The 26,227-nt window shown below is 36.9% G+C and overlaps 1 protein-coding gene across 8 annotated transcripts in view; it reads left to right on the top strand.

Annotated features, from left to right (window-relative positions):
* runx2b (RUNX family transcription factor 2b) overlaps positions 1-26,227 on the top strand; it is a 150,619-nt gene that overhangs the window by 94,657 nt on the left and 29,735 nt on the right. For 6 of the 8 annotated variants that reach the window (XM_048207625.1, XM_048207626.1, XM_048207623.1 and 3 more), the window contains 5 exons: positions 1,487-1,615; positions 3,191-3,703; positions 3,912-4,027; positions 24,434-24,690; positions 26,039-26,195. In XM_048207625.1, the coding sequence (XP_048063582.1) occupies positions 3,970-4,027; positions 24,434-24,690; positions 26,039-26,195 (472 nt within the window). In that variant the 5' untranslated portion in view covers positions 1,487-1,615; positions 3,191-3,703; positions 3,912-3,969. Of the gene's footprint in view, positions 1-1,475; positions 1,616-3,190; positions 4,028-24,433; positions 24,691-26,038; positions 26,196-26,227 lie in introns of those variants that run through there. The other 2 variants (XM_048207624.1, XM_048207622.1) reach the window with 2 other exon arrangements.

The following is a 26,227-nucleotide window of genomic DNA, read 5'->3' as shown; positions in this document are numbered from 1 at the left end:
GTAAGTATATTCATTTTTCATTTCAGTTATTTTATTAAATCAGATTTTTTGATGTACACTACCTTTCAAAAGTTTGAGATCAGTACTTTTTTTTTAAGGAATTAATACTTTTATTCAGCAAGGATGTGTTAAATTTATCAAAAGTGACAGTAAAGACATTCAAAAGATTTCTATTTATTAGACAATGCTGTTCTTTTGAACTTTCTATTCATCAAGAATCCTGTTTTCAACATTGATAATAATAAATGTTTCTTGAGCATATTAGAATGATTTCTGAAGGATCATGTGACACTGAAGACTGGAGTAATGATGCTGAAAATTCAGCTTTGCATCACAGGAATAAATTACATTTTGACATATATTAAAATAGAAAACATTTCTTTTAATTTGTAATTTTACTGTATTTGATGAGCAAAAAATCTTACTGACCCCAAACTTTTGAGCGATAATGTGTGTTACTGTACTTACTGTAAATGTATTCATGATCAATTATTTGGTGATAATATTAAGGGCTGTTGTACTACCAAAAGTGGCAGATTTAGATATTTAGATTCATTGAGTTATAAGAGACGATACTAATACTTAAATGTGTGTGGTGCATTTGTGATATGGGTGTGAAGATAGAAAAAATATTTACACTAGAATTGGTAATGAGCTTTGAGCCTCTGGGTATGCCACGATAACATTTATTGCTTTTCATAATTAACATAGACAGCAAAAACAAGCCGTAAATTAAACATGTTATTCAAACTGTAGGATCTGTTTTGCTTTCTGAAGCATTTAAATGTTCAGTTAAAAGTCCTTTAAGGTATATTGTGATATTATAGATGTTTTTCCCATATGTCACATTATTTTGTGTATGTAATACAATGGCATTGTTTAGCAACCTTACCAAAATATATTCAGAGATATAGCTACAAGCTATTCAGTTAAACTGCAGTTAATACCTTTTTAAAGTAGCTTGATAAAAATTACACTGAAGACATTTAAGAGGGCAAGAACTTTTTGAATATATATATATATATATATATATATATATATATATATATATATACTACAACTATTATACGACATACATTTTTTTGTTCCATTTATCTGGCTCAATTAAGGTGACAACGTTAAACTTGAACAGATAAATGTATATGAACAGCAGAAATTGACACAATATCGCACAGGAAATGTGCTAATTCTTTTTTATACTAGTTCATCGAGCATCAGTTCACTTGTTTCTAAAGCTGAATTGCACAAAACAATATGACGCATTATCCAACAATGTCTCATTTTCTCACGTAACCACTACTTGTTGCGAAGAATAAAAGAGGGTTGTTAGTGGATAGTGTATATGTTTAATTAGTTACTCCCCTCACTGCGTGTTCAACTAGGTTAAACTTGAAATAAAATATCTAACACATTCCATACATTCCAGACTTTTGATGCGTTCTAACTACAGCATTCTTTATCTGTTTAAACAAATACCTACTAGCAGGATCACAAAGCAGCCCAGAGCCACTGCCAGGCAAACGTCTGCGTGCCGTGTGAAACCAGTGAGTCACCGAGCGTGATAGTGGTTTGTCATGTTTGGGAGGCATCTCTTCTTCACACACCCGGCTGTCAGGTACAGAATAATGTATTGCCTCTTACAGGAATTGCTCATTTGGAGAACAGAGAGGCCGACTCGTTCACACACGCATACTGAGATAGATGCACCAAACCAGGCGTATGTTGTGTCTTTATGAGTAAGAAACTGAAAGAGGTCCCTAGTGAAAAAAAAAAAAAAATACTAAAATGTATTTGAAATACATTTATTTTGTGTTAAGTATACTACAGATACATTTACATATTTGTGTGCTAAATAAAAATACCCTGCAGTTGTACTTTTGGTATACTTAAAGTCTGCTAAATTGGAACAACTAATTTTGGACTTAAGTATATTTGATTGTGTTAAAGTGGAACTATTGCAAGTATACTTTAGGTGCATCTTGCATTTAAAGGATTAGTTCACTTCAGAATTAAAATTTCCTGATAATTTACTCACCCCCATGTCATCCAAGATGTTTATGTCTTTCTTTCTTTAGTTGAAAAGAAATTAAGATTTTTGAGGAAAACATTCCAGGATTTTTCTCCATATAGTGGACTTCAACGGCTACAAACGAGTTGAAGGTCCAAATTGCAGTTTCAGTGCAGCTTCAAAGGGAAGCTTTTTTTTTAAAGATAAATATATATATACTTTTTAACCTCAAATGCTTGTCTTGCACTAGCTCTGCAATGCGCCACGCATTACATAATCATGTTGAAAAAGTCACACGTGACTTATATTATACAAAGATCATACAATCCGTATTAATAGTGATATTAAAACACTTTTTAGGTATGATATTAAAAATGTGCTTTGTGCAATAAAAAAATACTCCAAATAAAGTTTAATTATAATTTTATATCAGTAAGTCTTAAGTGATATGTCAATAAATGTGTTAATGGATTTGAAGTATAATTAGTATGAAATAAATGTATTTTAAATAGATTTTTTATAGTTTTTTTTTTTTTTTTACTAGGGGTGAAGGGCCTCCACATTATTATTTGTTTATTTTATTTTTTGTGAATATTTTAATTTTTATTTTGCTTAGTAATCAGATTCTGTATTTTTTTTTTTTTTTTCTGTAATTTTTTCCTCAATCATTGATCAGGGTGTCGGTTTGGAGATTTTTAAAAATGGAATTAATACTTTATTCAGCAGTGATGCATTAAAATTGATCAAAAGTTGAACAGTTGAAAAGTTAAAATTGATCAGAGAATCATGTTTTCTACACAAAAAAAAAACTATTTTCAACATTGACAATAATCAGAAATGTTCCTTGAGCGTCAAATCATCATATCAGAATGATTTCTGAAGGATCCTGTGACACTAAATGTAATGATGCTGAAAATTTAAATAGAGAACAATTATTTTAAATAGTAATAATATTTCACATTGTTACTGTTTTTACTGTATTTTTCATCAAATAAATGCAGCCTTAGTGAGCAGAAGACACTTCTTTTCACAGACCCCAAACGTTTGTGTATGTTACTGTAGTTGAATGACATCAGGTGATAATGAGGGTTGTCCTACCAAAAAAATTGTCATATTTAGATGCATTGAGTTCTAAGACACAATCCTTCCACATTATAAGCAGCTATCCTCACATCACCTCAGGGTCAGCAGGGACGGGATACGGCACGCCAACCAACTAAGAAGGATGGAGAGGTAGAAAGAGAGCAGGAGGGAAAGAAGTACGCACACATGTCGAGAGAGAAGGCTGAGCGTTCACGCCCCCCTTCGAAGCCTCATGACTCATGAGTAGCAGCAGCATCACACCCACCCCTTCCCTCTCCGGAGTGCCAGGAAGAGCCGGCGAACCACGCGTCTTCAGAAGAAGGAAAACAGAGGAAGGCAGCGGAGGAAGGGAGCAAAAAAGTTGGCCCGCAAGACTCCAGTGATGTCACAAGCATGTGACCCTGCTTCTCCAGTGACAGTGTTCTGAGGGAAAGAAAAAAGATTTTTTAAAGGCTCGTGCCTCTTTGGGTTTGTGTGAAGGCTCCGCTCACCTCCCGAGCAACCACAGAACCGCAGAAAAGTTCGGCTCGGGATTTTTGCATGGGGCTGCCGGCGGCACGTAAATGGTTAATTGTCGCCGGTCAACTTCAGGTTTGAGGACCGCACCAACCAGTAAGTACGCTTCAACCGCACTATCCTCTGCAGCGAGCTTGGCTCCGTCCTGTCCAATAGGGCGACAGATTTTTGCATTTTTTCCTAAACCAGACCTGGTTATTACTTGTGGTCATGAAAATAGTTGATACAAAAACGCATTTCTTTGTGGATGTTTTTTCCTTTTTTGCATCTTCCACTGGCACGCTGCACACTCCTAACCTAAAAGGCGTCAAGGGTCACCGAAAACCGCAGAGAAGCGAAATTTGGGACCGACGGTGGCGACCATGGCATCTAACAGCCTCTTTAGTTCTGTGACCTCATGTCAGCAGAACTTCTTCTGGGGTAAGTGCCCAAGGATTTCACCCTGCTTTTGACCGTTCCACGCGGTAGACCGTATAATAAGGAAACTGTGTTTTGAGAAGCAACAATCATGTGTTGATGTTTACAAACATTCGGCTAGGCCAGCCATCGCAAAGCCTGACTGCATGTAGGGAAGCTCAGGTGCTGAAGTGTAATTGTAAATGCAATGCATGCTTTTTGGGATATGCTTCAAAAGGAAGGAGAATGAAATGCAATACTAAGGCAAATTAGTAAATGTTTGACATAGACTGTTAGTTTAGTGGGTGTGTAAAAACTGAAAGCCCTGAAGGGTTACAGATGAGAAAGTCACCTTAAAGTCTTCAAAAGTTGAGAAATGTACTAGATATTCTTTGCAAAATGTATTTAATTAAGAATATAGTGTGCACATCTTTAGTAAGTATCCTCCTCAGACTGCTTGGCTATATATATATATATATATATATACTGTAAAAAAGAATTGTTGGTTTGACTTAAAAAAAGTAAGTTGCTTGGTTGCCTTAATTTTGAGTTCATTGAAATTAAAAATTTGAGTTAATACAATGAAGGCAATTGATTTAATCAACAGAAACTCAAAATATTATGTTATCTGAACCACATTAAAGTAAAAGTTTAGGTATTGGTAAGGATTAAGGGATGTAGAATATGGTCATTCAGAATATGGCATCAATATGTGCTTTATAATTACTAATAAATAGCAAATATCCTAGTAATATGCATGCTATAAGTTAAAATTAAAACCTAAACTAAAGAGTTACTATATATATATATATATATATATATATATATATATATATATATATATATATATATATATATATATGCAGGCATATATTTGAAATATTGGAAAGTAAACCTTTTTTAGTGATGCTCACTAAAAATCCTACTCATTTTATAATTTATGTTTTTTGACACCTGATGCTGAGCTGAAATATACAAAAAGAGTGTCTGAAATATAAAAACATTAAATACACTAGAATAACAGGCAAGCACAAATCCATATTGTGCATAAAAAAATATGACTTTCCCATGTTATGGAGGAGAAGTAAGGGAGCCCATTCATTCTGATCTATGGGTTTTGCCGATTCCTCCAAGAGAAATGTTGTAAAGCGTTTTCGAGTCTGAATGTCTGCTTTCCAAACACAGCTGTGCGAGGCCTGCTCCCTCAGCACGCGTGTTGCTCTCTGGCCGTGTGCAAATGGAGAACCGAGAACCACTTGCAGCAATCAGCGCCATCTATTAGCATGTTAACCTCTGACCCTCTGCATGCTCTCAGGGGTGAGAGTAGACCAGGATGAGAACGGGAGCGGGGAAAAGTCTAGCGCCTGCTGGAGGAGAGCACGTCTTGATTGTGGCTAGTGTAGATATGTGCTGATGTACAGTAAAAGACCACCTGAGACTCTCCTTAGTTAATGCGCTTTATTTCATACACAGAGCTTTTAAATGGCTATATTTTATATTTACTTGAAAGTAGCATTTAGAATCAAAAACTGTTTAATGCCCTTCAAAGAAGTTACTTCTGTGCGAGTTGTTAGAGACCACAGATATAAAACATTTATAAACATGGGGGGAAAAAGGTTATTTTATTTTTTCTGCAATGTGTTTTTGATGATGGCTGTTTTTTGCTATCTTACATTTTGCTTTCTGAAAGTACAAGTTGACTTTGTAACTCAAAATTAAAGCCTCTTTTGGTATGTTATCTGCTTAATAGATTTTGATCAGGTTTGATGGCCAAATTATTGAATGAATTTGATGGAAAAAAGGTTAATTTTATTAATAAATAAAAGGTTACTATTATTATTTTACACATACAGCACTGAAGTATCTGTAAAGTTTAAACTCTTGGTGTGTGGTAGACAAGTGTGCTGAATTCTGATTGGTATGCATTCCACATTTTATATACTTGCAAATATATTTAATAAGTGCATTTATATATTTAGCACTTTAGATACTATTAAACTTTTCATATTAGTGTGAACTGCTAAATGTCATGACCAGTGAAGAAGAAAAAGAAGAAGGGGAAAAAAGAAACCAGACCCAAACAGACACATTATATTTCATTCAGGCTCCACTATTGAGAGATTTGGATTTAATTAAGTAGAAAACATTCTCTGTAACACTGCCTAATGGCAGATGGGTGTGGAGTAATTGTCTACATGTGTGGCATGAGACAGACTCGCTAGGTTCCTCCAGGGCATATTTTGTTGCTCGTTATCAAAACCGAGCTACGATATTGACAATTATCCCATGGTAGCAATTATCATCTAGCGAGAATGCAAGAGAGATATTTTAAAAAATATATAGATTGATTAAAGAAAAGAAGACAGTTTAGTGACTCTCAGTCCATGAGCATTCCATAGAATCCCAAATAATTTGAGACGAGTATTAAAAGGCAGCTTCTGTTGCATGCATCGTCTGCTCAGATCCCGCCGCCCGCCGTCATTCCTGAGACATCTTAAAAGCAAACCAGACTTGCTTTTTCTGCAGCAGTGCCAGAGCAGGGAAGCCCTCTCATCAATAGGTAATTGAAGCGAGGGGAAAATCTCTGACCCTGAGCTGCAGCTTCTGTGAAAGAGAGAGGATCATCTAAAAATATCATCAAAGCCATATTCATTTAGAGCTATTTAATTGTAGCTGGCGAGCAAACATGTAATTTCGACAGCAATTTTTAGATATTGAATGGTCCTTGGGGTGTATTCATTCGCTAATAGTCAGGTAGAGTTTTGTGTGCACACTACGCCTTTTGTGAAAGGACTTTGAGGTTATAGTCTCCTCGATCACTGTTGCCCAATTCTATAACTAAAATAGCATATAAATTATAAAGTAAATTTTAGTGACAAATACATCATTACAATTATGAAAATGAGGCTGGTTTGCTTTTGAGATGTCATATGAGAGTCAGTGGTCAAATCTGAGCAGTTGCCTTTAATAATTAAATTAATATTTTAAATATGTATTTATTTCTCTTATTCTCAATAAATCATAATTCATATTATGATTTATTTATCCTATTTATGTCACTCACATTCTCACTAAATTACGACTGCTACCATGGAATAATTGTACGTATGAATGTTCTGTTTTGGTTTTGTTTTTTTCACTCTGCTTGCTCAGTTCCTGTTTGCCTGTGTTCCTAATTAGTTTCCTTAGTTTATTTTTTTTATGATATATTTTGTTTCTATGGTGAAGGCCCCGATACACTTATGGCAAAGTTCTTTTTTGTTCTTCGTTTAGGGGTAAAATGAAGTTCGAAATACGTGAGTAGCGATATACTGTTATCAAACATCTGACTCCGCCCACACTGCTGAGAGCGACGTTTCAATGAATATGTTAATATGTGCTGTGCGCGTTCCTCTCAGTAACCAAATTAACACAACAAAAATGAGAAAACAGCAAGTATTTTTTATAGAAGGCATATGAAAAGCATCTGATCGTAACAACATGTATGTTAGTACTGCAAATTAGCACTGCAGTAAAGTTGCGTCACGTTTATTTTTATGGCATTTTATTCAATAGATCACTTAAAAGCAAGCAGCTTTACACTATAAAACATGAAAAACAGTGTCAGTGTCTCATTTCATCAGAAGCACAATGTCATTTTCTACTATAAAGCGACTATCTAGTGTGTTCATGTTTTCACTCACGGAGGTCTTACCTCGATGGACTCATCAGATGAAATGAGTCAGAGAAGAGTTCTGCACGAAAGAAGGCGGAGCCTCAGCGTACACCTCTTATTACGTCATCATCACAGACCAATGGTAGTACGAAGATGTTTTCCAGCTGAAGCGAACTTTTCCTGAGAGTTCGCTTTGGCAAGCCATTTCAAACTTCCGAAACGGACTCCAAATGAACTTTGTTTTGACCTTATTTTGTTCGAAATGGCATCACATCAGTTCGTTCTTCGATTTCGTTTGAAGTATATTGTGGCTTTTAATAATTGATTACTTGATTCTGTTCACCTGTCCATCTTCCAGGTTCCTTTGTAACTCTACCTATGCTTGTACCTGTTTGTACCTAAATACTATATCCCCCATGTTTCAGTTGTTTTGTCGGTTCTCGTCAACATTTATGTCAAGTCTCCTGCGTGTTTCTGTGTTCTGACTATTTTGAGTATATTGTCTTCATCGTGCGTTGCTGACCAGAATAGCGTGACAATGTACAGTATAAATGTAAAAATATAAGGCCACTATCTATGATCTCTTTTTTGATTTGATCACATGCATAGTGATCAAATTTACATTGCAGGTCTTGATGCCCAGTTCCAATTTGTTGACTATATCCAATTTACACTATACACTTGACGAAAAAAACCCCAAGGTAGACGTACTGACCCAGAAAAGATTATAGGCCGAAAAGGCGTGATGTCAGCAAAACACTAGGTTGAGCCTTCGTTCTCCATTGCGCCATTGAAAAGTCATGTGATCGCGATTGGTGTCCACCTGAGTTGACGCAAAGACTATAGAATAACACAAGACGCGTCACTCATATTGTTTTGAATGGGAGAAAGTGCTTTGCGCAATATGGTGGAATAAGTCCTGCCTTCTACACTGTAAACCCAAAAAAGTTGAGCTAACTCAAAAAATTTGAGGTAATCAGTTACATCAAATTTTTGAGTTATGATGTTCCCAATTTCAAGTAAGCAGAACTATCAAGTTTTAAGTTTGTAGTACTCATACATGTTAATTGCTCCTAACTTGAAATACTCAGTTAGCTAACTCATTTTGATAGCAATTAACATACAATATTTAGTTAATAAACTTTTTGTATTTAATCCTAAGAAAATACATGGTATAGCACTTACTGAATGAGTGCAACTTAAAACATGTAACTTACCTGCTCTCATACCAAGCCACAAGCGCTCCTTGTCACCATGATGGTAACTCTCCAAAAACCCACATTAAAACTCTTCTAAATTAGCATAAAACATTAATCACTTCAAAATATCCCTTACCATTAATCTTGTCCAAAAAAACATTATATAACACTTAATTTTCGCATTTACTCTCCCTTTCGAGTGCCTTGGGCAAAGCATGCTGGGAAATAAAAATCCTAGTCCAGTTTCAGTTAAACTTAAGTTAGTCTAAATTAAAAGAAATGAGTTCATACAACTCAAAACAATGAAACAGTTCAGTTTACTTGAAATATGTCAGTGCTGTGAACTCAAAAGAAAAAGAAAGTTCTAAATACTCATAGCAGTTAATTAAACTGAACTAATTTGTTCAATTTAAGTTTGCCCTACTTAAACCAATTAAGTATTTTGAGCATTAGTAACAGTTTAATTACAGTGTAAATAAGAGCCAATCGCCAATTGGTAAAGTCATCGGGTCACTGCAGTGGCTGTTAGAAGCTCCAGTTCCTATAGTCAGATGCACGCTTCCTATAGATATGTGTCCTTAGGACTGCACATGCACATTAGCTTGATCCAGCCTGAAAAATGCAGTTTTTTTGTTTAAACAAAATTTATGAGACAGATGTTGTCAGATTTCATTGGTGATTTCAAATATGAAATTTAATCGAAAGCTTTGCAAACAGCTTTGCAGAGTTTCCCCATTCAAAGAGATAGGAGCTGCACTTGCATGCCTGAGAGGCATTTCAAAGATGGCCGCCCAGTGAAATGACTTGTCTTAAAGGGACTTTGGTTGTCGTCATTCGCCACTGTCGCTTTTTCAATGACGTACGACTCGCATTGATGGGAATATCTGATCCACATATGAATGAGGCCTGAAACTGATCTGCGACTATTAGAATCCATGTGCTTTTTCCCTGCTTACACGTTCATGGATCATATCTGATCTGCGCCACATGGGAGGGAAAAAAATCATAATTGGGTCACTTGAACAATGTAATGTAAATGAAGCCATAGAGATCCAAAATTCTTACTTTTGTGTTTTGAAGAAAGAGGGTCATACAGGTTTGGAACGACATGAGGGCGAGTAAATGATGACAGGATTTTCACAAATATATTATAGGATCATTTGCAGTGTCCATGAGAACATCAAATGGAAATGCAACATGAATTTCCATTCAGAAGTCCATTGAAATTAGTCCAAGCTAAAATTATACGCAATAGTGTCCCAATAGTAGGTTTTTTATGAGATAAATAGGTAAATAAATAATGAATTCGATAGATAAATAATAAATAAAGTCTGTTAAATTTTGATTAAAGAGTCACTCTACACTTTGGGTGGAATGTATTATAGTGTCCGACACCGGCCTTTGATCTTCCCGACGAAGCTGGTAGGAACTGATGAATGAGAAAAGGAAGAGGTAATTTGATTAATGCACCTAGTCATACAGGTGAAGAGCATGAAACCGATCCTTTTTGTCATGGTCAGAGCATATGCACAGACTGAGCTCCGGAAATGACAAAGGTTGGACATATAGCATCACGATGCAACAGGTACCATCTCTTAATTTGGTTCAATTACCAGCCCACACACCCCCTTAAGGGTAGAGGTGTTAAATGGATCAGTTGCACACCTGAAAAGTAGTTTGTTGGCAGTGGGACACCAGTTCTGGCAGCGGACGCCCACACAAGCCTAATGCTGTAATCTGAGTGGACCAGTGACACGAACAGGAAGAAGTAAAAAAAGGCAGGGATCACCTTGCGCCTCTGAGCTGGTGCAGCAGTATGTCACAAGAGACAAACGGCTAGATCAGACACCACCCATCTGCTTCGGTGGAGGCCTTTGTGTTGTCTTCATCGCCCTCGTCTTGTTTCCTCCCACACGTTTAAACGCGATAGCTCAATCACACTCGGCACAAAAGGCCCTATCTGTTGTAAAAACCCCCTCGAATCACTGACATGCCACCTGCGCTGCGTCCTGCACCGGACACAAAGGTTTCTGGGAGACGTTCCCGCCCACAGCAGCCCACACACACTTTCACAAAGGCCGAAATGAAATATTTGCGCGGCACAAAGCCCAGAGAGGGAGAGCGCACACCTTTACACTGTGTTCGGTAATTGCCTTTGATGTCGCGCTAACAGTGTTTGAGGTGTCTTGAGGGATGCTGGGAAATCCATGCATGGGGAACGAAGGGGCTGGGCTCTCTATTCACTTTTACTCAACACGTATTCAGACAGGACAGAGAGAGAGAAAGCCTCCAAAACAGCACTTTGAACTTCAGTCACTCATGAGGAACATTCGTGTTTGCCTAAATAGGTCTGTTACACTTCAGCAAATCTTGTGTATGTCCTCCTGAGTTTTATTTTAGATGCTCTTTAATGTTCTTTGAATAGTAGGGGTAAATATGCACGAGCAGCAAACACTAGACTCTTCAAAGCGGTAACATATAATTACAGCACATTAGTTGATTTGTTGGTGGCGTGCATGTCTCTGTGTTGTTTTGATGTGTATGTGGGAAATGGAATGTCTGTTCTCTTAGGCAAGAGAATGGCAAAACACTGATTTAACAAGAAAGTTCTCAGAGGATTTAAAGCATATTGTGATGTTTTCTTTTTTTTTTTTTCTTTTTTTTTTTTTACATCGGTTCTCTTCCCAAACTTAGTGAGCTGCCTCATTGTCTGCTGGCTACATAGATGGCATTCTAACCATCAAACTTCATAAGTGTATATTTGTAGCAATAGCCAACAATACATTGTATGGGTCAAAATGATCGATTTCTCTTTTATGCCAAAAATCATTAGGATTTTAAGTAAAGATCATGTTCCATGAAGATATTTTTGTAAATTTCCTACCGTAAATATATCAAAAATTAATTTTTGTAGGTAATATGCGTTGCTAAGGACTTCATTTGGACAACTTTAAAGGTGATTTTCTCAATATTTAGATTTTTTTTTTTGCATGCTCAAATTCCAGATTTTCAAACAGTTGAATCTCAGCCAAATATCCTATAGGATATCCTATCCTAACAAACCATACATCAATGGAAAGCTTATTTTTTCAGATGAAATCTCAATTTTTCAAAAAAATTGACTGTTATGACTGGTTTTGTGGTCCAGGGTCACATATATTTTAAAATATAATTTATTTCTGTGATCAAAGCTGAATTTTCAGCATCATTCCTCCAGTCTTCAGTGTCACATGATCCTTCAGAAATCATTCTAATATGATGATTTCTGCTCAAGAAACATTTCTTATTATCATTAATATTAATATTTTGTGGAACCATGATAATTTTTTCCAGGATTCTTTGATGAATAGAACAGCATTATGTTACAAAAAGAGTTCTATGAAATAGAAATCTTTTTGTAACATTATACATTTCTTTGCTGCCACTTTTGATGGATTTAAAGGTACACTATGTACCTTTTTTTTTTTTTTTTTTTTTTTTTTTTTTTTTTTAAACAAAATGTATATAATGAGTGAGTACATCATGAATCCATCTACCAAACCATGTTTTTGTCTTATCCTGAATCATTACAGTACGCCTATAATAAGTGTTTATATTCAGACTATTTTAACCGCTGCGGACTAGCCCAGTACCTGCGTGACTCGTCATAGACATAAACCGTTCCGGCTGCAATTTTCTTCCACAAGATGCATGCAGTTTTGTTTATTAACCATTAGAGTGCCAAAAGTTACATAGTGTAAGTGCAATCCTGTTGAATAACAGTATACATTTCTTTAAAAAATACTGACCCTAAACTTATATATCTTTAAAGAATTTGATGTTTTTTATTCACCATTTCATCCACTTCATCCGCCATCTTTCGTCACAGTGCTTTATAGGAGTGATTTCACTTGTGATGGCTTCAATCACTACAATGTTCACTTAGAATTTGGTCTGAGGAGAATCTGAGGACTTTTGGAAAAGCCTTCAAATAATGACCATAGGCTTGCCTTGAAATGCTGCCTTTGTAGGAGTTATTTACAGTATATTGCCGAGTGTAATTTTTGTGAAAAAACTGTAATATCACAAAAACAATTTATGAATAGAGCAGTGTATAGTCAAATGACTTTTTTCAACTAAAAATCAAAAGGTTTCCATAGTTCCATATATCTTCAAGGGGGCATATATGTGTTTGTTTTTATATTTTATTCATGTCTTGATGTTTTTATCCAGCATTTTTTTATGCAATGTCCCAAAATTTGCATAAAACATGTGGACAGAAAACCGGCTATTTTCCTCGAACTCTTAGTGACGACAGATGCTCTCTGTGAGAAAATGCGCTTCATGTGTTTTTCGTCTTAATGTCTTTTTTTTTTTTTTTTTCTTTAGAAGACAATATTGTCTTGGGAGGATTGACATGCATAAATATGCTTTCTCCAGTCATATTTTGGTGTCTCAATTGTTATGTGCCACAGTTCAAATTAATCACAACTTAAAAAACAATAATCTGTGGGAACAGTGTATTAAAAGTGGCAATTGTTGTTAGTATAAGATAAAACAAAAATGACTGCCAAAGAATGTGAAGACATAAATTTGTCACCAAATATTGTCCCTCCTAAAGATGCTCATAACTTTATATGTTTGATCTTACTGACATCATGTTGCTTTGCCATTTAACAAGATCAGAAATTTCTTTTAATCACAAATGAACTGGAAGACCCTCTGTGGAAACAAAGCAGCTTGTTCTCATCTGAATTCAAATAGTCCTTAAAACAGTCCCACATATATATGAACACGCTCTAGCCACATGTTCATACCAGCCTACACTTGACCACCGGTATACACACTCAGCCCACGCGCTGCCCATGACCTTCCCCTTCAGGCACAGTGGAATTTATCTCTCTGGTAAACAGCAACCAAATGGCCGCTGGGACACTCCTCAGGGCTTCAAAATTACAGTACGGTTAACCCAAGTCTAACGAAGCCAGCTCTTTACTGCTATTTGCCTTCACCTCGACCCTGTGGTGACGTTTCGTCATGCTACGTGTGTGCAGTTCTTTTTGTGTTTGGGTCTACATACTATAGCTATTCATCCTTGATCAAATAATTAGGTTCAAACTAGAGCTGTCAGATCGATTAATTGCAATTAATCGCATCTAACATAAAAGTTTGTTTACATATTATGTGTATTTATTTATATATATATATATATATATATATATATATATAAAACACATATTACATAAACGCAAACTTTTATGTTAGATGCAATAATTGCAAATAATTGATTTGACAGCACTCGATTAATCGCAGCTAACATAAAAGTTTGTTTATATGTGTGTATTCATATATAGAAATAATAATTATATTTAATGTATAAGCACACATATATAAGGTAAACAAACTTTTATGTTAGATGCGATTAATCGAGTGATGTCAAATCAATTAATCACGATTAATCGCATCTAACATAAAAGTTTGTTTGTGTGTGTGTGTGTGTGTGTGTGTGTGTTCATACATATATATATATATATATATATATATATATATATATATATATATATATATATATATATATATATATATATATATATATAAACATATTACATCAACACAAACGTTTGTTAGATGCAATTAGTCGCTATTAATTGTTTTGACAGCACTCGATTAATCGCATCTAACATACGTTTGTTTACATATTATGTGTTTATATATATATATATATATATATATATATATATTACATATATATATTACATAAACACACTTTTATGTTAGATGCGATTAATTGCGATTAATCGATTTGACATTACTAGTTCAAACACTATAGCTTTCCTCAACTGGTTTTGTTTCAGGGCTTAACATAGTGTAGAAGCAAACTTGTTTTCTTTTGCACAAAATTTTAAAAATGTATTTGAGATACTGAATAAGAAAAGTTGCATATCATTTGCATTTATTTTTGCTGTCGTCAGCAAACCAATCAGAACAAACCTGCACTTGTTGTGTCGAGAACCACTTGTGAACCACTGATTTATAGTTCCTCGAGGGGAAGTTCATTGAAGGCTACTGTTTAATGTTTAGGTACAGACAGTTATCAGCCTATTCTGTTTTGTTGTATGATTTATTTTCAGTTAATTGGTGAAAATGATGTTTTATAAAGATCAGACAGTCTGGCCCTAGAGCTAGTTACATAATAACATGTATAATTAGTGTGATTGGATTGCCTCCAGGGCTTTTAATCAGCAAAGTAGCTGATTTAAGTAGACTTGGATGTGTTGCACATCTAGATCAAGATCTTAATATCTTCAAGAGATCTTCAAGAGGATAATTAAAACAATTATTTTTTTTCCAGTCACGGCATCTCTTGTATTTTAAAATGTTCATATTTTTAACTCAATTAAATGTATTTTTATCCTTTCATATTAATAATGTTAATTAAATTATCATGATGTGTAGAGAATGAACATATGATCCTGTAAGGCTGAACAAATTTTTATAATTCAGAAGTTTTATTGTTGTTTAACCCCCCAGTTTAGGAGTTAAATAAAACGAGTAACACAACACAGTGAATTTGAGACATCTGAGATCCCTGCAGTTAAATGCCAAAGAGTCATTTTGTTCAATTCTGAAAATGTCTAGATTGCACTGGTATGTCGCAGGCAAACCACAGGCGTATCACTCCTAAAGTGCTGCGATTACCAATAATATAAATTCTCCCAATGGGATTTGGGAAGTCAGTCAAATGTTCCTTCACAAGTTAAAATTCTTCTGAGTTTGGTTCAACACCCTAAATTAGATATCATTTGGATTTCAAAATGTGGCGCCCATTTTGGCTGCTACAGAAAAATCGCTCCATCTTTTGTATGAAGCAAAGACTTTTGTTTCAGTATAACTGCACAAAAACAGCTGCAAAAGTAATTAATCATTTCAATCTTTGGAACCCGTTCACTTGTATATTATCTTCAGGGGGTGCTTCAAGAATTTCTGGATGTCATTTTTGTATGGACAGAGAACGGGCAACCAAAACTTTTTATCATGCTCTGGATATAGAAAGAGATGTCTATATACTGTATTTCTTTTTTGGGACTTCTAACAGGGAAAGAGTTCAAAGAGGTTGAATATAATCTGTTCAGACTGGAGTCGGTTCCAAAAGAAAATATTCCCAAACCCTAAAGTCATTGTGGCAGTATCATTACCCTATACTTGCAGTAGCATTTTCTCTCAATTACCTCCCTGCTATCACATTTAGCCTGTTGCAGTAACCATCACGATCGTCGGAGACTGAGAAGACTAATTTTTTTTTTTTTTTTTTTTTTTAGGTTTTTGGGTTGTATTACCATTTTCCCTTAAGCACCGGGAACGACCAGCTCTAGTTGAAATGTCTTTAAAGAATAGAGAGCTGGACAGGTTTGCTCCCCATGAGAATGATTCGATTTCGAGCAAACAATGGCAGCCTTAGTTTTATGCAAAAGAAATATCCGACTAGAAGCCAAGCAAATCACCTGGTTCCACAGATTTTTGACGTCCTGGAATAATTCATTTAATCCACTGCTGTGCACATATGGCCAGGTTATATTTTACCCCTTCCTAAGGTTTACGTTCGAAAGAAAGCAACTCTTTGCAGCTGCGGTAATATCCCAACTTTCCCTTTTTTCCCTTTCATCCAGACTTTTTCTTTTTTAAACACCTGAGCACAAGCCCTCCTGCATCCAAACAGGGAAATAAAGCCGGAGCTGTACAGCAGCGAGGTGATAGGTGATAGCTCCCTTGCGAGTTGCTTTCTGGATACCTGCCTGTTTGGGTTGTCCTCTAGTTACTCAATCCATCAGTAGTTCACATTATACAGCCAATAAATCATCCTCAATCTACTGCGGGATGAGGTGAAATCCCCCCACATAAATCTGCTATTAGTTTTACCTTGTACACAAAAAATAGAACTAACTGACTGTGGATACATGAGAACGGCGTAATAACTATAAATATTTTTCAACTATAACCAGGCCGTTTCAGAGAGGAAGTAGACCTGTGCAATCCACAGCGGAAGGGGAAAGTGTGAGGTGGAATTCTGAAGGTTAATCTGGTCCAAAATAAGCACGCTCTTGTACAGAAGTGATACCCGACCCTCGTCCAGGAGTGCCTCGTGTGAGGGTCTGCTTTAGACTGATCCCTTGATTATTCCTCCGACTCTGCTGAATAAATCACTAATCCACACTCGCTCAATTACACAGCAGATATCAGGTGGAAATGCAACCTAACCTATGCATGTAAAAGGAAGAGCCTTTTTGTAGGCTGAATGTTTCTTTTTTTTATATATATACGAGATTATATATAGTTCCCACCAAAAGTGTTTGAACAAAATATCAAAACAAATAGCATATGGAATGCTTTATTTTTTTTGTTTTTTTTTTTGTTATTATTTTATTTTACCAATTGCATTTATTTATATATTTTGCTGTTGTGCTGCACCAAATAGTTAGAAACAAAACCTCGGCATAATTAACTGTTGTGCTTCCCGAGCAACACACGGTAAGGCTGTGTGTCCACCAAAGCATTTTTAGCCACACTAGGCGCTCTGCTGAAAACTCCTAGCTGTGGGCGCTTGAGAGCGCTTCAGCAGCACAGCATTTGTTTTAAAGGGTTAGTTCACCCAAAAATGAAAATTCTGTCATTTATTACTCACCCTCATGCCGTTTCACACCCGTAAAACCTTCCTTAATCTTCGGAACACAAATGAAGATATTTTAGTTGAAATCCGATGGCTCAGTGAGGCCTCCATAGGGAGCAATGACACTTCCTCTCTCAAGATCCATAAAGGTACTAAAAATATATTTAAATCGGTTCATGTGAGTACAGTGGTTCAATATTAATATTATAAAGCGACGAGAATATTTTTGGTGCGCCAAAAATAACAAAATAACGACTTATTTAGTGATGGCCGATTTCAAAACACTGCTTCAGGAAGCATCGGAGCACAATGAATCAGTTTTATCGAATCATGATTCAGATCGAACTGCCGATGGCTGAAATCACGTGACTTTGGCGCTCCGAAAACCAGATTCGATTCACTGATTCATTTGTGCTCCGAATCTTCCTGAAGCATTGTTTTGAAATCGGCCATCACTAAATAAGTCGTTATTTTGTTTTTTTGGCGCACCAAAAATATTCTCGTCACTTTATAATATTAATATTGAACCACTGTACTCACACGAACCGATTTAAATATGTTTTTAGTACCTTTATGGATCTTGAGAGAGGAAGTGTCCATTGCTCCCTATGGAGGCCTAACGGAGCTATCAGATTTAATCTAAAATATCTTAATTTGTGTTCTGAAGATTAACGAAGGTCTTATGGGTGTGGAACGGCATGAGGGTAAATAATAAATGACATTATTTTCATTTTTGGGTGAACTAACCCTTTAAGTTGAGACGCTTTGCTTGCTAAGTGTTACTAATATCTCATTTCACAGATAGTTCTTTGTAGTTTCTATGTAAAAATGTTGATACAATGTAAATTGTTTGCTCTAGCTCTTGTTTTAGATTATTTTGTTCCGTTATTAGGTTGTGTGTCCACCAAAGTGTTTTTAGCCAGCTGAAAACACTAGTCGCTCTGCTGAAAACGCCTAGCTGTGAGCGTTTGAGAGCGCTTCGGCAGCACAGCGGGTTTTTTTTCAGGTGAGACGCTTTGTTGCTATGATACGGAATATCCACAGCACTGTTGTACCATTGTAACTGATTTTGCAGATAATTTGTTTCAGACTAAAAAATGTCGACACAATGTAGAGTTTTTGCTATGTATGTTCGGAGACCAGCAATATTCATCATCCGCTTTGTTCAGTTCTCTGCTTATTGATGATGATGTACAGCAAGAATGTTGTGACAGTTGGTCAGTGTTGTATTTGTCCCGCCCCTTCTCCACTCTGATTGGACGGGTGGCTAAAAATTGACAGTGATGAGCGCAGCGTTTTACTCAAAGTTGAATATTCTTCAACTCGAGGCGACTGATAAAAAAACTCCTGAGCGCTCAGTGCTTGAGCGTGAAAAAGGACGCTCAGCGCCTCATTACGCTCCTGGTGTTTAAAAAAACGCGGCGCTCCCATTGAAAACAATTGGAAAAGTACGTAAGCCACTGGAAAAAAACTCTTTGGTGGACACACGGCCTTATGCTTGTTGTCATCTGTTGCTGTAGTACAAGCAGTATGTAGCGGTTGGTTGGTGTGGTATTTGTCCCACCCCTCCTCCACTCTGATTGATTGGTTGGGTAAAAAGTGATGGTGATGGTGATGGTGGCATTTTACCCAAAGTTGAACATTCTTCAACTCTCAGCGATCGGTAAAAATCGCAGAGCGCTCAGTGCACAGCATGAAATAGACGATCAGCACCTCGTCACACTGCTGCCGTTTTAAAAACACAGTGCTCCCATTGAAAACAATTGGGAAAATATGCTAGCATTAAGAAAAATGCTTTGGTGGACACACGGCCTTTTGAACAAATCGGTTGATTGAATGATTTAATGACTCACTCATAAAAAGGGTTACTAGTTTTGTTCCTGAATGAATCAGTGTTTTGAATGAATTGTTTGAGTGATCCGATGACTCAAAGTGACAGAAAGACTTGGGCTTCGTCCAAAATTGCATACTCTCTTGAGTAGATACTTATTTTCAATAAGTAACTACTTTGTGACCAATAAAAAAAGTGTATAGTATATATGTTTGTAGTATAAATGTAATTTGCACATACTACATTCTCCATGTTGTCACGGTCATGTGACCTACCAACGTCAGTTGCGTCGCTATTCACAAATCCTGTCCTCATGGGATAGTAAAGTGTCCATCAAATGCACACTTCAGAATCTCTCCGGAAGTAGTAGGTCATCCGGGTACTTTTTGCCTGCTCTTTTATTAGTACTGTGAATTCAGAGTTTAAAATATCTTAAATGTATTTTTTATTTTTAGAAATCTTTAATGTACGTTTTGTGATATAGCATTTTTAAATGACAATATTTATGTTTTTGTCTAAAAAAGAAATGATCGAACAGCCTACTGTTGCTTTGGTTAACTGGTCATGCGAATACGTTTGCAAGCAGCAGGTGAAAATACATGCTCAAGCTCAGTTTATATACACATTATTTTTTGTTTCAATATTTATAAATGTATTTTTACCTGCCCCAAATTCCCATTATAAGGTAGGCCTCAATGGAATGTCAGCGTGACACGTTTCTCAGCACACAATTCACTGTGGGGAACTAGTCGCATGCTTACTTGAAGTCGGGGAGGATGAAAAATCTCCGAGCTGTCGCCATGGCAACGGCCCTCAATCTCTTATACTTGACTTAAGTGTTACGGGTATTTTAATGGAAGCCTTTGTCACATATTACCAGCCTTTTTATTCCGCTTTTCCCCCTCACAAGCCGCAAAAGTTCCTTTTCTGTTCCTATTTTTATGTACAAGTGATCTCAATTAAGGACCTCCATGAAGGCTAGAGGCGGCAGACAGTCATGCCAATGAGAGCAAAAAGGAAATTGTCTTTGTAGCCTGCCCCCCCCCAACCCAAAACCAGCCCCCTCTTCTCCATCACCACCACCACCACCACCACCACAGGCCCCCCACTCCACTTTCCATAAGGAACACAGCGCACATCCAAAAAACCGTCGTGTTCCTGAAATTCGTGACCATAACACGGGTCCAATTTGCTCTCGGAGCCAGTTCTTGTGCCTCACTGGCAACACAAATACTGAAGATCTCGTCTGCAGTGATGATGTCACTGACCAGTCAATGACAAAATGGCAATTATAGGCTCAGATTAAATCTGGGGGTTGAAAGGATGTTGAGAAGGTCTTCCTGATGAGGTAAGGCCATGAATTCTGCGTACGAATCATCGCCGTCCCGCTCGCGCGAGTATGTTCTCGTGAAGCGTGCCAAGGATGGAAAGTAACTATTTAAAATTGGAAGCCTCCATAGCCCCATCAAATTGCTCCCCACATAAAGCCATAATTAAGTGTCTCAAAAAATGCACCACTGTGAAATGGAGCCCTGATCCAGGGACTTAAGTGGCTGTACTTTTCCTCTCAACCGTCGAAAGAATGCAGGACGAGAAAGAAGCAGAGAAAAACACTCATGTAGCACGTTACATAATCCCAGGGCTGTATGAATCTGAATTGGAGTCATTTGGATATCATTAAAGCCCCGGAGCTCAGTGTCTCTTCGTGTTTACATTACCAGTCAACAATGGTTTCTTTGTCTCGTGTCATCACTTATAATTCGCCATGAGGGGGGCAAGTGTTGCTGCTGGATTTTTTTTTTCTGGTTGTGTTGAAACCGACCTCTTACAGCCGTTTCTGATGAGCTACCCGCGCTGGATTACGCTGTCAGCTCGGCGTATCACGGCATCGGCAGATAAGGGTTCGGTTACGTTCGGCTTATCACATCATCAGCGTTTGAGCTGGTTCGAATCCAGCTCGAGTGTCTGGTGACGCGCAGCTCGGAATAGCGCACGCGTGGTAATCCCGGGTTCTTGCTCGGTGGATGCCTTCTAACCCCTCATCTTTGTAGCACATCATAGCCAGCTGTGTGGGCTCCGTTTGGCTCATTAGGAGATCAAACGAGACGCCCGAAAAGAAGTGGGCAGAGCTCTCGAGGCACTCGAATCACGTGCGTTCGCTCCACTCTGATATTGCTGGCAGATGGCGGCCATACTGTACCGGCAAAGTGGATTCAGATGTGATAAATGCTCTTTGATATCTCCTTGTGTATATGATTTAACACGCCTCTCTGTTTAGACATGTCGACGGTTGCTTTATTTCTCTTATTAAATTTTATTTGCATCGTTGTTTCATTGATAGCCATGAATCTCACATGTTTGGCATCCATCTATGAGGAATTATTACTGATTTTATTTCCCAAACAAATCAGTGATTGAGATTTGAACAAAAATCAAGCAAACTGTTGGAATAATACCTTTGTGAATTCAATTATATCTACTCTGATTGATCTTTTTGGGAATTGAAAATTGATCTTTAATAACATTGGCCAATCTTGAACACATTTTCGGTGCTCGGGGCAAACGACTAGGCATGTAATTCAATCGCAACTTGTATAACTCAAACAATTTTTTCTCTCTCTTAACGATGTGCCAGATGCATGTCAGTGCTTCCTGAAGTTTTTTCTATCCCTCCCACATACAAGAGACTCGCAACGTACCCAAGAGACCATCGCCACCCCCACTCATGCCACCCTGCAAGACTTTCATACAGTATATGCGAGCGATACTGAGCTACTTTACCTTGTTTTCTAGCTGTAGTTATGAATATGTATTCCTAAACAATCAGTCAGTAGATAATCACTTTTGATTTTGTTGGTTTTGCATTTGCTTTTGGTTTGTTTGTTGTTGTTTTTCATGACAAAATGGCAAATAGGATCTGAAGGTATAAGTGCTTGCTGGAGGATACTATATTGTAAATGTCTTGCTTGTTCTTTCACATTTTTTCTTCTCTTCGGGAACATGTTTAAAGCATACGCTTTTCCCTACTACTGAAATATTAGGTTAAACGTTAAAACTGAAGGAGGTCCCAAAACAAACATTCGGCAAAATTTTGATTGACGGCTGTCACCGAGTGAGCCGTTTTGATTTCTCTTGCACGGTCCTGCCAAGAATAATTAGACGCTTTGTTTATATCCTATTTTGTTTATTGGCTGTGTCTGTGTTCCCATCAAAATTATGGACCTATTATTCCAATGATTTTTTAAATGTGTGAAACATATTGCAACACTTATGACTTGGGTTAATCACAATCCCTGAGCCTGTTGAGTCAGAGGGAGAGATTGCCATCTACAGTATCACTGAGAGATGGGGAGTTAGTTATTAGATGACTTGTATTTTAGTTGCACTACCAGAACGCGGAAGGCTGTGTGTGGATACTTTGAGAAACTCAAAGGGTGTTAAAACTGCAGCCTGTTTAGTCTGTGCTTTATGGGGTAGAAGTGTGTGTAGAACGTGTATAATATGATTCTGAAAATATTCTGCCATTATGGCTCACTCAAATTATCCCAGCATGTTGCTCCGTGAGTCACACTTTCTTAGACTGAGATATGAGATGTTTTCAGTTAAACTCCATTTAAGTTTCTTTAATTAAATGCTGTTCTTTTTGGATAGGATTTTTTTTTTTTTTTTTTTTTATAAGACCTCACATGTATTTTAAATGTTATACATTTAATAATTGTAGTATTTGTCAGCCAAAATAATAATTTGATATTTTATGTTCATTTTTACTGTTAAATTAATCGTTTTATTGTTAAATTTTACTAAAAAAAAAAAAAAAAAAAAAAAAAAGAATATTAATGGCACGTTCTATTGTGACAATAGTTATTGGGGCATGTTGTCACAAAAGGTCAACGTGTTTTTTTGATGGGCTATAATAGTGAAGACATTCAATTATGTGCCTTTATTAAGACATGTGACAGCAGATTACTAATACAGATATAGATATAGCCTATAAAGTGAAATCAGTAGCCTACTTTCTGAATTCTAAACATAATCTACATTTGAAAATTTTCAGTTGGCCTTTTTCCAGTGTCTGAAGAAAACTCAACATACTCAGTATGTCAATATTGTATTGTATTGTGTTGTATTGCATGCATATTCAATTGCCATTGTGCATAAAAGTAATTTAATAATGTCCTTTCTGCAAGCGATTTCATGGAAAACATAAAAAAAATGTTTTCGTAATGCAGCAATTGAATCTATTCAGGACCCACACGGACAGTTTCAATTCAGACAGAAGTGATAATAGCAATGCAGTTTTAATCTTTCACATGCAGGCAAAGTTATAGACTAAAGTTATGCACGATCATACTGTTGAGTTGACTTCAGTTGAATTTTTATGATGTGATCGGGACATCACGTGTTTGAGTGGCATCACTCTAATTATTGCATGATGCTGGAACTATATGAACCACAAAAAAGAGAAATCCCTGTCTTCAAAGACCAACCACATTGGAAGCAACAAACATTTCGCCTCCTGAGCTCTTTTCATCCTCAAAGCTTAATTTGATCCTGCGCTCTCCAGGGAGCGCTATTAGAGAGAACTTCACTGATCCTACACATCAGTGACAAAACATCACCTTATATTTATTATCATCGAGGCTAATATAACAAATATTGTTTATATGAGATGAAATCCGACTGTCTGTATACATTTTTATCCGGAGTAAAAGCGATTGCGTGATTACGCGCTCTAGTGACGCGGATAACATCCACGTTTTCTGATATATATATATTTTTTTAGACAATTCGTCTAATCCACTATGATAAGATTCATACAGTCTTAAAAAAAAAAAAATTCAGAGACCTGGCTAAACCGTACACATTCACCTTGTGGCGGTGAATTAAGCGCCTTTTAATACAGGAAACGTAGTTAATGACGACTGCGCGCTAAGCGCCAATTGAAGTCTGGTTGAGTGTGTGTAACCCGCAGCACTTCCCAAACTCATCAGACTGCAGCGCTGAGCGCACGGAGAGGGACTGACGGCGCTCCATACACGCAAACAGAGGACATACGTTAGTCTTCGGCTAATTTAGACTGTTGTGATGCGCATTCCCGTAGATCCCAGCGCCGGCCGGAGGTTCAGTCCGCCGGTGTCGGTGAAGATGAATGATGTGAACCCGAGCGCAGGACAGCAGCAGCAACAGCAGCAGGACAACGCGGTGGTGCCAAGACTCCGCGCGCAAGAGAACCGCTCCATGGCCGAGATCATCGCCGACCACCCCGCCGAACTGGTTCGGACCGACAGTCCAAACTTTCTCTGCTCGGTTTTGCCTTCTCATTGGAGGTGTAATAAAACCCTACCGGTTGCGTTTAAGGTAAGAACTTGTTTTAAAATATTCCTCTTGGAAAATGCGTTAGTCTTTATGGCTACATGAATTATAGTAGCTAATTATTAGAGTGACTTGTTATATATGCTAGCTATAATGTAAAGTGTTTCGGCGATTATTAGTTTTTAGGTCGACATAACTTTGTCAAGTGTAAAATGTGAAGCTTGTGCGTGTCAAATTTTCCATGTTTTAACACTTCTGACTGCACTGAGAAATAACAATAGAATTACAGTAATATAATGTCTTAATTTAATTAAACATATTTAAACAGCATTAATAGTAATACATAATATACCAAAATATTTAAGTTTAGCATGTGCTAGGAATTGAGATTACTTGTATATTTGTCTTATTATTTATAATACTCATTTCTTTGCTATCCCTAAGGCTTAAATTTAAACATAAAGTACTTCATAATTGTATTAATTTCAGTCAGTTTTGCTGAATTTGTCTACTTTGTCATGGATAGTTACTGTGTCAGTAGACTGAATTGTGCCTTTGTACTATTTATACTCTAGTAAGAGTGTGTGAACAGCATTTTTCTTTTTCTTTATAAGCAGAGTAGACTTTACTGGAACAAAGCTTCATTTAATAAGAAATAATGACACTGCTCTGGCATTATTCACTGTTTGATGTGCAATTCTGGCCTGTGGCAGAATCATTGCTGTTGGCTCATGTTTATGGTCAGGCCTGTGCAGGTGTGGTTAGCTATCAGGTAATTGCTAGATTAGTAGCTGATTAGTAATGATGAAATAGAATTCCAAGCTCATATGCAAATATATCGCTTTAGGTGCAATATGCTGACTCATGTACCCAGCGTACTAATAAATGCATTCTGGCGGTAACTCGATTTTAAAATGTTTAATAACTATAATGATAGATAGTCACACAAACACGGCATAGACATGCAATAAATTATTTCATATATCATATCTATTATTTTTATACCTACACTGTGAAAAAGGATTGTTGGTTGAACTTAAAAAATTAAGTTATGTGTTTCATTGAAATTAAAAATTTGAGTTAATACAACAGAAACTCAAAATATTATGTTATCCGAACCACATAAATTATCTAAGTTGATTTGACGAAAGCAAAATTTTTAGTGAACACCTTCAGTCATGCATTGAAACCCAAATGCATTAAAAGTTAAATGTTTAAACAACAAAAAAAAATTCTTTCCATGTTAAATCTGCATAAATACAAACGATGTTCAATTGTTTGCATGTAATCCTGCTCTTAAATAATAATCAGAAGTCACAGGATCTGTCTGAAGAAGCTCTTGCATATGCGCACATGCACTGTTTGAAGCGTTGCATCATGGTCCTGTCCACAGGTGGTGGCTCTGGGAGAGGTTCCTGATGGGACGGTGGTCACAGTGATGGCTGGGAATGATGAGAATTATTCAGCTGAGCTCAGGAATGCCTCAGGAGTAATGAAGAACCAGGTGGCCCGCTTCAACGACCTGCGCTTTGTGGGCCGAAGCGGAAGAGGTCAGTCCACTTTTTGAGAAATATTTAGATGG

This window comes from Megalobrama amblycephala, linkage group LG11 (assembly GCF_018812025.1).
Source record: "Megalobrama amblycephala isolate DHTTF-2021 linkage group LG11, ASM1881202v1, whole genome shotgun sequence".
Lineage (NCBI taxonomy): Eukaryota > Metazoa > Chordata > Actinopteri > Cypriniformes > Xenocyprididae > Megalobrama > Megalobrama amblycephala.
Note: the sequence above shows the minus strand (reverse complement) of the source record. Positions and strands in the feature narration are given on the sequence as shown.